At 41.4% G+C, this 16,145-nt stretch overlaps 1 protein-coding gene across 2 annotated transcripts; it reads left to right on the top strand.

Annotated features, from left to right (window-relative positions):
• Nucleotides 1–119: 119 nt before the first annotated feature.
• On the top strand, nt 120–12,562 carry ARL5A (ADP ribosylation factor like GTPase 5A). Of its 2 annotated transcripts, XM_026058274.1 has the most exons (6): nt 127–351; nt 1,563–1,623; nt 4,717–4,864; nt 6,038–6,121; nt 10,852–11,003; nt 11,800–12,562. In XM_026058274.1, exons 3-6 carry the CDS (start codon nt 4,721–4,723, stop codon nt 11,846–11,848), a joined length of 429 nt encoding a protein of 142 aa, XP_025914059.1. In that variant the 5' UTR covers nt 127–351; nt 1,563–1,623; nt 4,717–4,720; the 3' UTR covers nt 11,849–12,562. The 2 variants fall into 2 exon arrangements, with proteins under 2 accessions (XP_025914061.1, XP_025914059.1); XM_026058276.1 differs by lacking the exon at nt 6,038–6,121 and having other exon boundaries at nt 120–351.
• Nucleotides 12,563–16,145: the final 3,583 nt, after the last annotated feature.

Below are 16,145 nucleotides of genomic sequence, written 5' to 3'. Positions count from 1 at the left end.
GCCTCGGCCGTTCCCGCCGCCGCTGTGGTGATGGCGCGCGGCCGCCTCGCGCCCCCTCGGCGGTTGCCGCCGCGCAGCCTCGGCGCCGCTCCCTGAGGGGGGAAGCGCGGTTTTAGCGTAAAACCCCCCCCCCGCCGGTGCCTTCCGCACCCGTCAGAGCCCGTCGGCGCCCCGCGGTGCCCGGCGCCTCCCGTCAGCGGCCGCCGACGCTGAGCGACGACGCAACGAAAATATATTTTGTCCTGTAGCGCGCAGCCCCACCTCGGGCCTTCTGTTCCTCCCGCTTCCCTAGCGCCCGCTGCGCTGGCAGCGCCGCACCTGAGGCAAAGCTGCCTAGTTGTGTGGGGTCAGGTAAGCAGACGCTTCTGCAATATTGTGCCGTTACGCAAAGTTACTTAAAACTTCGGGTTTGTACCTGACTGCATACGAGACAGCTCTGCAAAACCACGCAATATTTGTAAAATCGAAAGGAAGAAGCCCTACTTACCTGACCCCTCTCCCCCTCCCTCTTCCCTCTGTAATAAATCGATGCCGGTGTACTTTGCCAACGCAGGAATTGATCTCTGGTGGTCTGAAGCTTGGGCAGGCGTATAATGGCTTTTTGTTGCCCTTGTGGACTACTGGGGGGGGGAGAAAACCCCTTCTCACAAAGCATTTCTTGCATGAATAGCCCCATTGAAGTCAATGCTGTTTGTGCAAGTAAAAGTTGTGTAACGTCGCCTGGAGCAGGCAGCACTCACTTGTCCTGGAAACTGTAAATTAGAGTGTGCTTGACAACACCAGCTGTAGGATTCAGATTCGGTTTTGTGATGTGTAGGAAAGAAGGTGTTAAATAGAAACAATAATTGATTCTTGGCATCGAGCTCCAAAATGTGTTCTGCTGTGCGTCCGAGTAGTTACGTGTAGTGCTCGGTGGTTTATCTAAAACTAAATTGGCTGAATGAGTACTATAAAACATTCATCGGAGGATATGTTCTCTAGTTCCAAACCTGATGAAAGGAGAAGAGGATGCTGTGGGAGACAGGTGGATCACCCTAGTTACAGTGCAAATCAGCTGCTGCTTTTCTTCTTTTTTTTCTTTTTTAACTACTTGGAATGAGATTAAGATGTTGCTGGCCTTAATAAAAGTGTGGCCTTGGAAATGAGCATTTAACATGTGTAAGAGCATGTGTTTTGAAGAATAGCTTAACTGTAGGGAGGAATAGGGAATACAAACTATTACATTTTAGTTGTATTTCAAAAATGTTTAGAAGTTCCAGAAGTGATTCCATTATGAGATTGCTCTAACAGTTTAGAGAAGGAAAAAACCTGGACTTAATCTGTTAGAAATTATTCATGTAGATGTGCAGACAGGGATGATGACAATTACTTATCTACGCAGGTTTGTACACTGCTGTGTACAAACTCACTTTTAGGTATGGCCCATGAAATATGGCACCCGAAATATGACAGTGTTTGCTTAAATCAGTCAAAAAATGCAACATTAACCTTGTTTTATTACACATCTGTTATTTTCATAGCAATGTTAACTAGGTGACTTACCAGTAATATTTTTATTTCAGAGCACAAAGTAATCATTGTTGGTCTGGATAATGCAGGAAAAACAACCATTCTTTATCAATTGTAAGTATAAACTGCAGATGATGTTTAATGTATTTCAAGGTGTATTTTGTACATATTGCCCTGACTGGTTTTAGCTGCTTTCTCTGCTTCTTTTTTTACTTTGAGAGCATTATGCTGAAGCTGACTGAACAGTATAGGTGCTGATGGATCACTGTGTGTGTGTGTGTGTGTGTGTGTGTGTGCGTGCGTGCGCACGCAGAGTTTGGAAAGGTCTGTGTTTTGCCTGATATGTGAATAAGATTTTGTTGAGAGCTTTTATTTATCAAATTACGTTGCTACTACTGCCTAAGTGCAATTACGTTTGTCACAGTGTAAGCTGTTTGCCAGCTATATAAAATATGATTGTATTGAGGATTAGCCACAGGTCAACGGTGTTAAACTGATCCATGCCACTGTATGTAAATATCAACAAATTGTTCCATGAGGAGGAAAACCAGTGCAGCCTGACCTCCCCCTGCCCGTGATTTGTGTCCTACATACAAGACCTACTTGATATCATTTGTGGTACAGGATGAGGGAGGGAGGCTAAGCAGCAGCTGAGCACAGGATGGTCCTGAGCAGCCTGTGTGTCTGGTCAGGGCTGTGTTTTGCACCACCAGTGGGCTCCAGATCATTGGTCGCTGTCATCCTTGTGGTGCAGCTCCTGCCCTTAATTGTGGTGTTGACTCATATTTTATCCTATGTGAACCTTGCTACTCATTTATGTGAAACTTGTGTGAACTTCATATCTCTGAGTCCTCAACTACGTTTTGATAAAGGAGCAGAAGTTTGTCTGCAGACTCAGAAACTTCTGGCTGGGGCAGGCAGCTCAAGGTCTGTTTAAAAAAGAAACAGGTTTGCGTTTTCACACGTTAAGTAGACTGGTATTATAAAGTATTTCTGATTCAATATCAGAAATAATTCATGTTGAGTGATATGGCCATTCTTGTCCAATCCTAAACGTAAATTATAGGTTCTTTTAGTCAAATTATGATCTGCTCTTGCCTTTCTGAAATGCGGAATTCATGCGGTATTTTCCAGCCACTTCTGTTCTAGCACACTGTGCAAAGAAAGTGGAAGAAGTGAAGGTGGCTGTCATTATTCAGATTGGGAGGGAGAGATTTAAAAAAAACATAAACAGAAAAAAAGTACACATTTTAAAACTAGTAAGTACTGCCGCCGAGGGCTGTCCTCAGTGTGTTTTAATGCTGCCTGTGTCTTTCCACTTCCTCCACAAAAGTTTCATGATCCCTCTTCTCGCCCTCTTCAATTTCTGCAGCCTCAGCATTTTCTTTTCACTTTCGTACAGCTCGTCTCTATATGCCTTCTTTTCCTGACAAGCTTTTTAGCCCTACAGGACTTCCCCATCCTGCCCTCCTATATTCCCCTTCTGCAGCTCTGTTTGCTCCTTTGAAAGCGCTCTGCACCAGCACTGTTCCGCAGTTCTTCCTGCAGGCTCTTCCTTAAACCCTGCCCTGATCTTGGATATCCCTTTTTTTTTCTTCTTTTCTACTGTTTCTTCATGGAAGATAGATGTTCTGAGCATGAATGTGTGTTTAACTGTTTCTATATAAGATGGGCAGAGATAACTGGCAGGAATATGTTAGTTAGTGTCCTGACCATCACTTTCATGGTGTGGACAGTCGCAGCAGATGTTGGAGTGGTGATTCTTCTAACAGATACTGGCAGCTCCGCAGATGCTTCATCTCCTCCAGTTCTCCTGTTCAGATCTCGTCCCTCCCTGGAAGCCCTGCGATTTTGCTCTCTGATTACTAGAAATGCCGTTACACTTCACGTTTATCTTGTTTCAGTGGAGGGGAAAAAAAACCTATCATATTGCAAGCTGAGAGATGCCAACAGTTTGAGTGTGAAAGACTGCAAGTTCAGCCAAGGAAAGGGGATTCGTGATTTGCCTTTTCTAAACATTAAAAGAACTCTGCTGAAAACTGATTTTTAAATCTGAAATCAGCCAAGGGCATCTTGCTATATCACTGTTGTTCTTAATTCCAGTTACAGTTCTTTCTCCCTCTAATCCTTCTTTCCCTTATCTTCGCTTCCTTAAAATGCGTGTGGTGAGAAGGTATCTTGTTATATGCTGTTAAGACACTGGGTAACTAGGATTGCTTTTCAGAATACTAGACTGTCCTTGTATCTCGTCATGTCTTCAGTTCTTTGTATCCTCTTCAAGTAGTTTTCTGGCGCTATTCCAAGTCTCAAGTTGCTGTCACTGTAACCAAAAGCTCTTCTAGAACTTCAGAAACTTTTCATATAAAATGATGACTGCATCAAGATTATTGAAAGAAAAAATAATCAAGTTTTTTGAAAATGGTTGACTTTTTGCCTTGAAGCTGCTTTTAATTTTTCTCTATGTCCAATAGAGTAGAGTTTAAATAACTTTAACTTCAGGAGTATCCAGAACACGCATTTGGTTGTTACTGTTGACGTGAAACTGGTTGTCTTGATGACAAAGTTACACCAAGCATCTCTAAAACTGTATATTGTCTGCATTCATCTCTGAAAAGCAGAGTAACTGGGCTGTATAGAAGGGGAGAGAGAAGAAAGTTTGGAAATAACGTAACTGAAGTGTTTCTGAGTTGTGAAGAAAGTATGCTTATGGAGAAATATGTAGTATGTTTGGAGGAGTTGGATGATGAGTTGTTTTTCTGCAACCTTGGAAATCTTGTGGCTTAACTGCATTCTTGAAGAAAAACAACTGCTCTCTCCCATACTGCATTGCATGCCAAAAATCAGCTTGGAAAAAGAAAAAGTGACTGCTTAAATAGCTTCTGAAGCACATGGTCTCTCAGCTTTATAATTTAGTTATAATATAGTTTGGTTCAAAAACGCTTTCTCGGGTTTATAATTTAATTATTTAAAATATAGTCCAAGTCCATCCTCATTGTTTTCTCCCCTCTGCACACGCATCTTGTCTCTATTTGCTGCATAAGGTGTGTTTGCTAGAATTCCCCAGATGAGCTTTCTGCCTCAGAATAGCTGTCGACGTGAGTTTTTAGAGAAAAAGGTCAATTTGGAGTTCTGACGTCATTGATAATGCAGATAACTTGCCAGCTTTGCACGGGCGGTTTCTCACGGGGTTGATCTCTTCCTCCGCAGTTCTATGAACGAAGTGGTACATACCTCACCTACCATAGGGAGTAATGTGGAAGAGATAGTGGTCAATAACACGCGTTTCCTAATGTGGGACATTGGCGGGCAGGAGTCTCTTCGGTCTTCGTGGAACACCTACTATACAAACACTGAGGTAAGAATGAACGCCGCCTTGTCAGATTTATTTTAACTTTTGCTGATGAAGGAAGTACAACGTATCTGAGATTTGTACCAGACACAGTTCAGGAAAGTTGCGTTAACTGTGCTTTGAATGTTAGTGTAGCTTCCTCTGATATTCAGGACGCTTGTATTTTGATTTCCAAGTCTCCTCCTTAGCAAGATGTTGTGCGACGTGATTGTGTATTTCTTATGTAAGATGCATAATATGGATTGCAGTTAAAACCACCTTGTTTGTAAGGATTCTGTGTGGTGAGATCTGCTGCCTTGGGGCAGGTGCTCAGTCTGTCTTGGTGTTGCAGATCCCTGTGCTTACAGGTTCCCTCTTGTGGAATGCGAGTGCTGTATCTCTGCAGCAAGCGCTCTGAAAACCTGTGTAGCCCATCGCAGGACAGACTGAAAGCCCCAGAAATTCTCCTCCAAAATTCTGGGAGCTTTGCCTCGCAAGATCCCATGATCAACTTACACAAGCACCCCCAAGAGTTTTGAGAACTGTTGTTAGCAAGAAAACTGTAGCACAAATACAGAACTTGGTTAAAATAATAATTTAAGGCAAAGTTTCTTAGTTGATATCAACTGTGGTTTAAAAAAAAGTTAACTTTTATAATAATAAACCTTGTTTTCCTGTGATTCACTATGAGATGCTATGCTTATATCTTCATGTATGCACTTGAAGTATGGCGCTTATGTTTTTTAAATCCGTTGCGAGTTCTTACGTGCATGTTTAGTGTTTGAAGTGGAGGGAGAAAGCTGATATCCTTTGCCTTTCTAAGGATGCAGCAAATTAGTTGAGGGATCTGTGTGCTACTCAACTATAGTAAGCAAAGAGCAAGACCAGATCTAGGATGGCATAAAAATACTTTCCTTCAATATAAGTTTTTCACTTAGAAATGGAAAATAGAAATTCAGAAAAGGTGGTATGTCAGACATACTTGTATACAAACAACAATGTAAGTCATAAACCACACCGATGCTGGGGGTAATCACAGTCTGTGGCTGGGAGTATTATCTGGAATAAACTGATGTCTGATAGTGCAGTTGACTAGCTGGATATTCTCTTGGGGATAATATTTTGTTTTGTGTAAGGATGTGTGATCAGAAATATGTAGTTCTCTGAAATGCTGACTAATAACTTCTAACTTTTTTAAAGTTTGTAATAATTGTTGTGGACAGCACAGACAGAGAGAGAATTTCTGTAACTAAAGAAGAACTGTATAAGATGTTAGCACATGAGGTGAGTAGATGCAATGTTTTCACTTTTTTATATTTATTGTGGATAAGATTTGGCTGTAAATACATACTAAATAAATAAACAAAAGTAAATACATACTAAGGGAAATAGATTCACACATTATTTGTAAAAGTTCAGACTTAAGCCTGCCAGCTGGAGGTAAAGACAGACCAGAATGGAGGGAAGCCTCTCCAGTGGAGTCCAAGGCGAATGTTAACGGTTGTATTCCCAGCTGCAGGTAGTGTCAGAGCTGCGCTGTTCCTGCTAGAGGCTCTGTCTTTTGTAAATCTCCCAATGAAGTTGTAAATTAATATGGAGTTACTGAAGTGAGCTCCTACAGAAGTAGCTTTTCGCCCTCTGAGTGCTTCAGAGAAGTAGGAGTTAGGACCTAGAAATGACTTCTGTGTCTTTGATCTTTCAGCCCATGTTACGACCTGAATGAGATCATTTAAAAAACATTGTTTTCCTCCAAAAAATTAAGTACTGTTTTTGGTAGCTTCAAGGTTGCTGAATGTTTGCTGTAGTGAAACAGATACGGGCTTATAAAAGTATCTTATAGCAACCAGCTCTGAAACTAAAGAAATAAACTGACTGCAGCCTTTTTGACGTTTGGAAGGTTCTTGCAATGGGGAGAATGTTCTGGGGGTGCCTCGGTGTATGCTTGTCCTGTTAATGTAAGTTTTCCTACGTGCCTTCTATTGCCTGCTGTTCTTGCTAATTATTTTTCCCTCTATCAGGAACAAGTGTGAGTTTTCTAAGGAATAGGTTAAATAAAAGAGGAGTGAGAAAAGAGTGAACAGAGACCTTGGGAAAGCCGAATGAGTTTGAGAGGAAACGAAATGAGGAGGGGTAAGGTTAGGGGAGCTGGAGATATAGGAGTAGGATACTGAAGCAGAGCATCCCAGTAGCACCTTCTCTTCCCTGCAAACCTCCAAGGAACTGGTGGATGCTGCGCAGTGCCGTGTTGGGACAAGGCAACGGAGACGCACTGAAGGGGTTCAGCCACATGCATACAGTGGGAAATTGTGCAGCAGAGGCTTACTCCCTCTCTTCTTGACCTGAAAGCTCTTAGGAAGCCCTCCAGTTGGTAAAGACAGGTTACTGGGTTACACCTTTGGTCTTGATGAGATGGCTGAAAGCTTAGGTTGTCCTGTTTCTGCAGGACAAAGGTTCTCGTGCTAAGAGTGAATTGTTCAAGCCCTAGTGCAGCATACTGTGTCAGAGGATATAGCAGGTAGGCGAGAAAACAGCAGTGTGAAGTTTTCTGATACGTTGTTTTGAACTCAGAAAAAATCCAAAGACCTGTTTTACTAAAGTCATAGAGCAACTGACAACAGTTGGTATTTTGGTTTTGGAAAGATAACACCAAATATGTTTAAAAATCCCCTTTGCCCTTTCTGTGTATCCATAGCTATTTACTGGCAGCAGCAGGAGTGAAATGGAACAAATTTTCCTGGAAAGCTAAAGAAACCTATGCAGTAATAGTCAAGTAATAAATGGGATAATTGCAGAAAAAAATGCATGAGAGAAGCTCTTAAAACTTTATGAGAAAGTTACAGTAGCAATAGTCTTAAGTCTACTTGGAATTGCAACATGAGAGGATAACCTGCAAGCTTGTAAAGACTCTCTTTAAATTTGAGCCCTGTGTCAGGTCTAAAATTGAGCTAGCTATGCTTCTGATTCATAAATACTGCACTAGAGTTCTTCAGTATGTAAGTCAAGAGCAGCTATTGCATGACCTTGGAAAAACCGAAATACTTCAGTGGAGTGTACTGTGCTGTTAGTAATCTGCTCAGGAAGTGCAGCAGGACCAGAGCCTTGATTTTTACAAGAGATGTGTTTATACAAGCTTGACTACTGCTGGGACTTGTAAGACAAACAAGTTTAACTCAAACTGGATCCGTTTTTATGAGATGACACCAAGGGCATTAAGTTTCCAAACTTAGAAGTGTCAGAATACACAGGTGGGCATAAAATACATGGTGTTATATCCCAAAATATTACATCTATATTTAAACTGTAGCCACTCCTTAGTAGATGGCTGTGGGAAGGGCAAAAGCTGTGTATGTATTTCCTTTGATGTTTATCTTCTTATTAAAACTTAGACATAATTCAGTAGTCTGTAGCTTTTTTACTTTGCACTTTCATGTGATGCTCAAAAGTGGATAAATTTCAATAAAGCAAACACAGTTTAAGATAGGCCGCTCTCAGGAAAGCTGGAAAAGTAGAGAAGGAGGATAGACCAGCCTGTCTTACTTGTGGTGTACTCCCGTGATTAACTTGCGTGGACTTGTGTTAGCTGGGCTACTGAAAGGTCCTGCTGTGTAGCCTTGGTTTTTGTTTTTTTGTTTCATGCCCTTCCTTGTGTTAGTCCTGCTGCTCCGTGGCCGGGCTTGGCTTGCTGATGTGGTTGGCTGTTTAGCCACCTGAGCAGCAGAGCTGGTGTGAAACCAGTTGTGAAACCACAGGTGAGGAAAAGCCCCAGACCTGGGAGGTCTGGCTTTCTTGGTTGCAATGGGATATTAAACATGGAATTGGGGGACTGTTGTCGTAGGGTCTGTTGCTGTCATACTTCTAAGTAGCACAGCTCAGAAATTTGTCCGTTGAAACTGTTAAACAAAGTCTGCATGTTCTTTTTCATAATGTAGAAATGAAGATGCAGATGGTATTAATGAACTTTGATATGAGGGGAGCTTGGAACTCCAAGCAGTGTGATTGCCCTTGCTTTGTGTTGGGAGACTCTTTCTGTGCTCCAGAAGCATCCATCTAACAGTAAATGTGCCTGTTCTCTTCGGTCAGCATGTCTTCAGGATGTTCTGCTAACCTAACAGGTGCTATGGCATTTGAGAAGAACTACGATAGATATAAAATGAAGTGAAAGTCAAATGGGTATTTAGAACAGCTTTTCCGTGAAATCTTTGAAAATCTTTTATTTCTGCTAACCAGTTGAATTAAACTTTTGTTAAGGCTAAATTGAGTTGCCCAGGTCAGTTCCAACTATTTTCTGGACCAGTGGACCATTTGGGAATTAATTTTACTGTTGCTAAAAATTAGTGCTCTTGTACAGACGTTTAAGTGAAGGGGAAGACTTTTTTTCTTTAAGAGGGACTGATTTTCAGTAACATGTATCTGTACTAGTGTAGTTCCAAGCAGCTTGAGATAAAATAAAATTGCCTCTAGAACTGCCGTTCTCTAAATTCTGTTAGTACTGATGTTTTAGGTATCGCACAGTCCTTAAAGAGACATTTCTCTGTTTGTAATGGGATTGTTCATGGCGACCCCCAGGTTTTGATTCTGAAGCACTGTGAGTGATGATTTTCTAAAAATTCAGTGCATCCCGTACATAAGATGTTGCTGCGGCTTGCTTTACGCTCTGCCTGTGGAAGTCCTGATGCTTCTTCACTGGTGGCACCCTCCCTCGCAGAAGGCTGCTGCGGGGGCCGGTGCACGTCTGGTTCTGGTGGCTGTGGTGGCAGGCCTGACGCTAGCACGCGTGCTGCCCCCGCTCAGTGCGGCAGGGCTTGGCAAGCTTTTACCAGGGTCTAAAAGGTTCTGGCGGGGATGGACCCCGCTGGCCCCCCCCCCCAGGTAAGAACTGCCCCAGCAGTCAACTGCTTCGGTACTACGGTCTGGCTTACAAAGAAGTGTTTTGTATCTCGTAATGTGGTATTCTCGATAAAAGGCAGGCATAGCAAAATGCCAGAGTTTGTTTGGTCTGGATACAAAGGTAGGAGTGACCTGCCAGGTGAGGGCTAGATGGAAGGCCTTGACTGTTAGACAGATGTATGGAGTTATTGTCATGTGCCGTACTGGGCTCACTACGGAGCTGTAGGGTGCCTCCGTTCCTCACGGAGGTAACAAAATGATGTAGGCTGTGGACGTTTTGGTCTGCTGGATCAAAAGATTTTCTGAGGTTAAACACTTCTTACAGGCTAGGGCTAGGGCTCAAGATTCCCTAGTCTGCTGTCGCATCCTTTGCCTCGCAGGCTGGTTCGTGCCACCTGGCTGTGATGGACCTTCGTTCTTGGGGCTGCCTGCAGTCCTTGCTCAGTGCTGCACCTCTTGTCCTTTGAGGTGTGAAAAGGCAGCAAACTCGACTGGAGAGAATAGGTTGGCCGGGGCCAGGGAAGCTCCTTCGTGGCCCCTGCTGCTTCATACAAGCCGTTAATCTTTTGCATGATCTTCACCTTGCACTGAGACATTGTCAGAGAGGGATGGATGGCGCTTGATTCCTCCTGTTCTAGAAGCTAAGCGCCTATCTCCTAGGTGAGTTAGGGTCTATAAGCCCTCCTGCTTGTGCCTTAATTCAGGTACCTCATACCACTGTAGCAGTGACTAACCTGCGCTCAGTCTTGCCCTCTTTTGTCCTTCCCCACCAGCCAGGGCACTTACTTAACTACTGTGAATATACTGTTAAAATCTCTTAAGGAGTCACAGCTGCATGTGGGAAACATTCCAGATTAAATGTCCAAGGCAGTAGGTCAAGCAGATGCTGTTGGAGGTGAGTAGTTTTATTTTGAAAATGAATAGGTTTGGGGCTTGAAGCTTCCAGATTCCAAAACCAGAATTTGAACTTGGTATTAAAGTTAATGGCACATCTAAGCATGGCTGTTGCAGTATTGACGGACACTCCCAAGTCAGGATTTCAGCCTAGTTAGATTTCTAGCAGAAAATATGATTAATTGTCCCTTTGAGATTTCATCTTTTTTTTCCCTCTTCTCCTCTTTCCCTAGGACTTGAAGAAAGCAGGTTTGCTGATCTTTGCTAACAAGCAGGACGTTAAGGAGTGTATGACAGTAGCTGAAATCTCTCAGTTTCTGAAACTAACTTCAATTAAAGATCACCAGTGGCACATTCAGGCATGCTGTGCTCTAACTGGAGAGGGGTAAGGATCATTCTTGCTGGAGGAGGGGAGTCTTGAATGCTGTTGGTATTTTATTGTGGTATTTGTGGTTTAACACACATTCCTGTCCTGTCATTAATGATGTAACACTTCAGATTTTTCTTTTTAAAATGTATTGGCTTAGGACCATGTGCAACTTTGATTCAGCACCAAACTAAAAAGGTGCCAAAAGAACTTTGGGACGTGGCGGTTGTTACCGCTTTTAGGAATCTCTCTTTAGCATACCCTGTCACTTGCTTACTGATGTCTGCGGCTGCAGCAGTTGCAATGCAGACCAGATTTCTTGGTATAGAAAGCATGTGCTTGCTCAAGCGAACAGGGAATTCAGACTTCTGGTTTCTTTTCTGATATCGCTGAAATAAGCTGAAGTGGAGATCAGTGATTTGAAGAGCAACTTTCACATCAAATCTGCAGTCTGACCTCACAGTGGTATAACTTAAAATAAGTTGAGCCTAACTGTGCGAAGGGGGGTGGTGGGGAAATTTCCTCGTCTGTTAGATCACCTGATCATAACTGGAGGTAACTTCAGTGTACGTTCTCGAGAAATACTGGCATCTGAAGGCTCTCACCATAGATCGCATAATGAGATCTAGCAGTGTTAGGAATTAATTGGTTTTGGAAATGATTCCTTCAGTCAGAATTACAGAGATCTTAGGAAAAGTTTAATTGTTGTTCTTGTTCATGTAAGTTGGTGTCATGGAATTATCTTTAAAGTTATCCTCAGGAGTGTATGTATTTCTTAAAAATTGTAATTATACTCATCTCTTTTTGTTGACAGACTGTGCCAAGGACTCGAATGGATGATGTCAAGACTTAAGATCAGATGATTTTTAATGACCTGTTTGCACAGACGTTGCTTTAAAAAAAGAAAAAAAAAAAAAGAAGCTGTACCCATGATTACCTTGACAGTGGCAGAATTAATGGGTTAGATGTATTTATAACGAACTGATTTCAACTTCATTTTCTACATAGATACAAACACATATATAAATTAAGACATTCGGCAAAAAGAAAGCTGCAGTGGATGGCTCCAGTTTGGTTTCCTGTTTGTTTTTCCCCTGGGGATGCGTGTAAAAGCTGTGATCAACCTTCTTTTCAAGATACAGCCACTCAGAACAGTCTGATGCTGAGCGTGGTGAAGATGAAGTGAGAGGAAGGAGCTTTTAATTTTGAGTTTTATTATTCCATTGTAGTCATCTCTAGTTGAAGATGTTGGCTTCATTATTCCAGTAAATTAGCAAGCAAATCAATGGCATAGATATCAACTTTCCAGTATTTTTAAAGTTACTGATGTTACAAATGCAAAAATATTTTCCTGTATGTGTACTGTACATATTTCTGTATATTTATACCTCAATTTTAGGTTAATTGCAATCTGTTCAGACCAGTGTGTAAAACTGAATCAATATGTTGACAATAGTACTAATATTTGACATTTCCACATGTCACGACTTCTTTTCCTTTGTTATCTGTACAGCTGTAATGTCCATCAGACAGTTGACTCACCACAACTTTATAAAGCAAACTCTCTCTTAAGACGATTGCTCGTTTCTCCCATGATTTTTTTTTTATTAGGGAAGATGCCATAAAGGATTGGGACATACGGATCGAATTTTAAACTGTAGTATTAGCAAGCAACAGTGAAAATTTGCCAGAGTTTAAAACGAAACAGACACTTTATTGTAGTTGTCATTGGATTAGGTGATGTCAAAAGGCGTGTGTCATCCTGTCCTATGCTGCTGCTTTTCCTTTTTTGCAGTACATGTTCATTTCTGGTTGAAGCCTGGCAGAAGTACCTTCAGCTTTCATAAAGGGAAAAACGTCTTTTTCTTTTTTCTTTTTTTTTTTTTTTCCTTAACCAAAGACGACACACAAAAGTATGTTTGAAAGCCCCCCTGGGATCTTACCAAACGAGTCTTACCCTGTACTAAGTGTTTTTCAGAGGAAGAGGCACGCTTCTCTCTGATACTCCGTAGTGTATATAGACACCCGTGTGCAGTGGATTGCACTGGGATGGGGAAGGGGAGCACGCCGGGCTGCGCTGCCGGAGAAGCTGGGGTTCCGCAGAAGCTCCTGGCAGCACTTCTTGGAAATAACTCCCTTGCATGATCCCCAGGTGAGTTATAAAAAAGTGTCAGAACACTGAGCGGTTATCGCTTCTCACTGTATTATTTAATGGGTTGGAAGGCCGTACGGAAGAAGTTCAAAATTATCCTTTTAAAGGATACAGGCTTTTCACTAGGGCGAAAGTTGGGTGGTTTGAAAGTTATCAGTATTGTGAAAGTGTACGGAGCCTTGATTGTAGGCTTTTGCGTTTGGGATGTGTTTGAAGAGTATTGTAAAGTGAAATAAAACTTTGTTTAAAATGTCCTTCCCTTTCTTAGCACATGAATTTGATAAGGACGGAAAAGGCATTTTAAAGAAAAAGCTTAGTTTGAACTTTTTAAAGTGCTTACAGACAGCTCATCTTTGGTTATGTGTTAATGTAGTCAGTACCCTGCCTTCCTGTTTGCCTGCTTTGCTGGGGATCATGTTGTGAATTTGTGGAGGGGAAAAAGGGAGACAATTTCAAAAGTCTGTATTGAATAAAGGCAGGTAAAGAACTCGACTTTTTAATATATTTTTGGTATCTCTTTATTATGCTAACTGGTTAGGGAATCTGCTCTCTTTGTTAAAACATTTTAACGTGTACATGCATATGTTTATAGTGCATGCACATAGATATTGGTGTTTAACTGGTGTATTGCAAAATGTATAAATGTTTGAAGAAGTAATTAATGCAAAGACTTTTTCACTTTATCTGATAGTATCTTCAAGAAACAAGCTCTGTGCACACTTGCATATAAAACCGAACTGTACATTTTATAGTCTTAAATCAGACTTGCTTATAAACATAAGTGTTTGGGTTTTGAGTCTTATGTCTTCCATCCCTTTAAAATACTTCACTGTAGTACTTTAAAATTCTGTATTTTGCCTGAATGCGCACAGGTTTTGTGTGTGTGTTTGTTAAGAAAATGAGTTGTTAATGGAACAAAAATCATGGAGCAGTATTCTGATACCTACTTTTTGCTGGAATTTGCTGCTCACTTCCTTGCTTAAATTTTCAGGATTTGGTATGTTTATACAATGAAAATGTACTGTTTTTTTCCAAGTATGGCTTATGTTGTAATAGGATATCTACTGTTTACTCTCGCTCTCCTTTTCCCTCTCAGTATTCTGGCTATTTCCACTTCCTGTGGCCTCCCCAATACTGCACAGCCCCTGAATTTTTATTTCCCCGGTGGCAGGAGAGCCTAGCAGGGAGACGAGAGTGACAGCGTGCGCGGAAGACTGCCCGCTGAAGCAACAGCCTTTGTGCCCAGAGGTGCTGATAATCCCCAGAGTAGGTAGATCGATGTCTGTGCGTTGAACAGTAGAGCCTGGACCAGCTGCAAGAGGGGACGTGTGTGTGTCACGTCACGTGTGGCGATGAGGCTTCTTCTCTGTTTTGGTGTCACTTAGCGTTTTAGAGGGAAGATTTGCTGGTCAGTAGCTAGAATTCGGTGGTGGCCACTTCTGACTGACGCATCGTGTGCCTGTAGCGTTCTTGATTGGGCTGTAGTAATCAAAGGAAGACGTGTCTCAGGGTTTTTTTATTTTAATTTTTATTTTTTTAAGTGCTATATTTGCAGTTTCCAAGAATGACGGATTTTGTCTGTGGTAACTGGGTGACTCTTTGTCCCCCTTGGTAAACAGAGGTGACAGTCCAGAGTCTCACCTTGCGAGATGTTTTGACTTTGCTTAAAGTGAAGTGCAGAGATTCTCTCAAAGCAGAAGGAGAGCAGAATATTTGCATCCTTATGTTGCCGTGAGAGTTTCTGCAGAAAACTCTGCCTGAAGGTGTTCCGTGAGAACAAGTGTATTTACTCCAAATGCTAATGAGATGATCATTAGCAGAATTGATAAGCCTGTCCCCTCGTGATAGTATTGTAGCTGAGATGGTCTTTTGCTGCACACCTTGCCTTCTGCGTAGGTTTAATTTTTTTTTTTTTTTTAACTTAATCACTTGGGAGAGTCGGGGAAGAGTAGAGAAACTTTTGAACACACAAGCTCTTTTTCTGTCGTTCTTGTTTACAGCTTTTTGTTTTCCCCTTAGGACATGTCACCCCTTTTTGCTTAACTCTGTATAGTAAAGGAAATTTAACTTCATATCAATGCTACTTTCAACTCATTCACTTACTGTTTAAATGCCATTGTCTTAGCAATGACTCATGAATTCAGTTATTTGTATTGCTTTTGCGTTTTCACCCTGTGTGTGTGGTGTTGTCTTGACTTTCAGCTGAAATTTAAGATTACTTACTGCCTCTCTTCTTCGTAGAATTCATTCTTGGGATATTACACAGAAAAGGGGATGACTTTTTAAAAACGGTTATTTAAGTTGATGCTGCAGAAAGCCATTTTACTGGCAAAAATATAGCAGCAAATCATGTATTTCAATAACTTGACATTTTAAGATGTTTATTCTGGATTAGCAAATAAGTTTGGTAAATCAGCTGTAATATATGCTGCCTCTGTGATCTGAGAATTAGCCAGGTTTTTAGATTGTGAGGAGAGGTAGGATATAGGAGTTTGAAAATGGGAACAGGGATCTAGCAAGCATCATTATTTTGTTTTTTTCAGGGAGGCTGAAGAGCTGTTTTCCTATGCATTACGTAGTGCGTTCCCAGGTGTGTGCGTGCGTGTGTGAATGCTAAATGTATCTGACGGGCACCTACTACACTCTATGCAGCCCAAGTGCCTAAAACTAATTCACTAATCAGTTTTTCCCTTTGTATATTACAATTTCCATTTTCTTTAAAAATAGATATATTTGTATAAAAGCATCTAGTTGTGTTTAAACGAGTGTTCTTTCCCCTCACTACATACCAGATTTAACATGATTTATGATAAACTTATTTTTTACAATTCTTGAAGCTTTTTGCTGTCTACATTCCAAGCACTTTACCGTTTATCAGACATTATATAGATAGCTTCCTTTGAGAAAGGAAATACTAAATTTATCCTTGTAACAGATGGGTTAACTAGAATTCTTTTCAAGAAACTATATTTAAATGACTTAATCCAAGAATATGTGGCCTGTAAGCA

Source organism: Apteryx rowi, unplaced genomic scaffold (genome assembly GCF_003343035.1).
Source record: "Apteryx rowi isolate R43461 unplaced genomic scaffold, aptRow1 scaffold_145, whole genome shotgun sequence".
Classification (NCBI taxonomy): domain Eukaryota; kingdom Metazoa; phylum Chordata; class Aves; order Apterygiformes; family Apterygidae; genus Apteryx; species Apteryx rowi.
The sequence above is the reverse complement of the archived record's forward strand: the minus strand, read 5'-3'. Positions and strand labels throughout refer to the sequence as shown.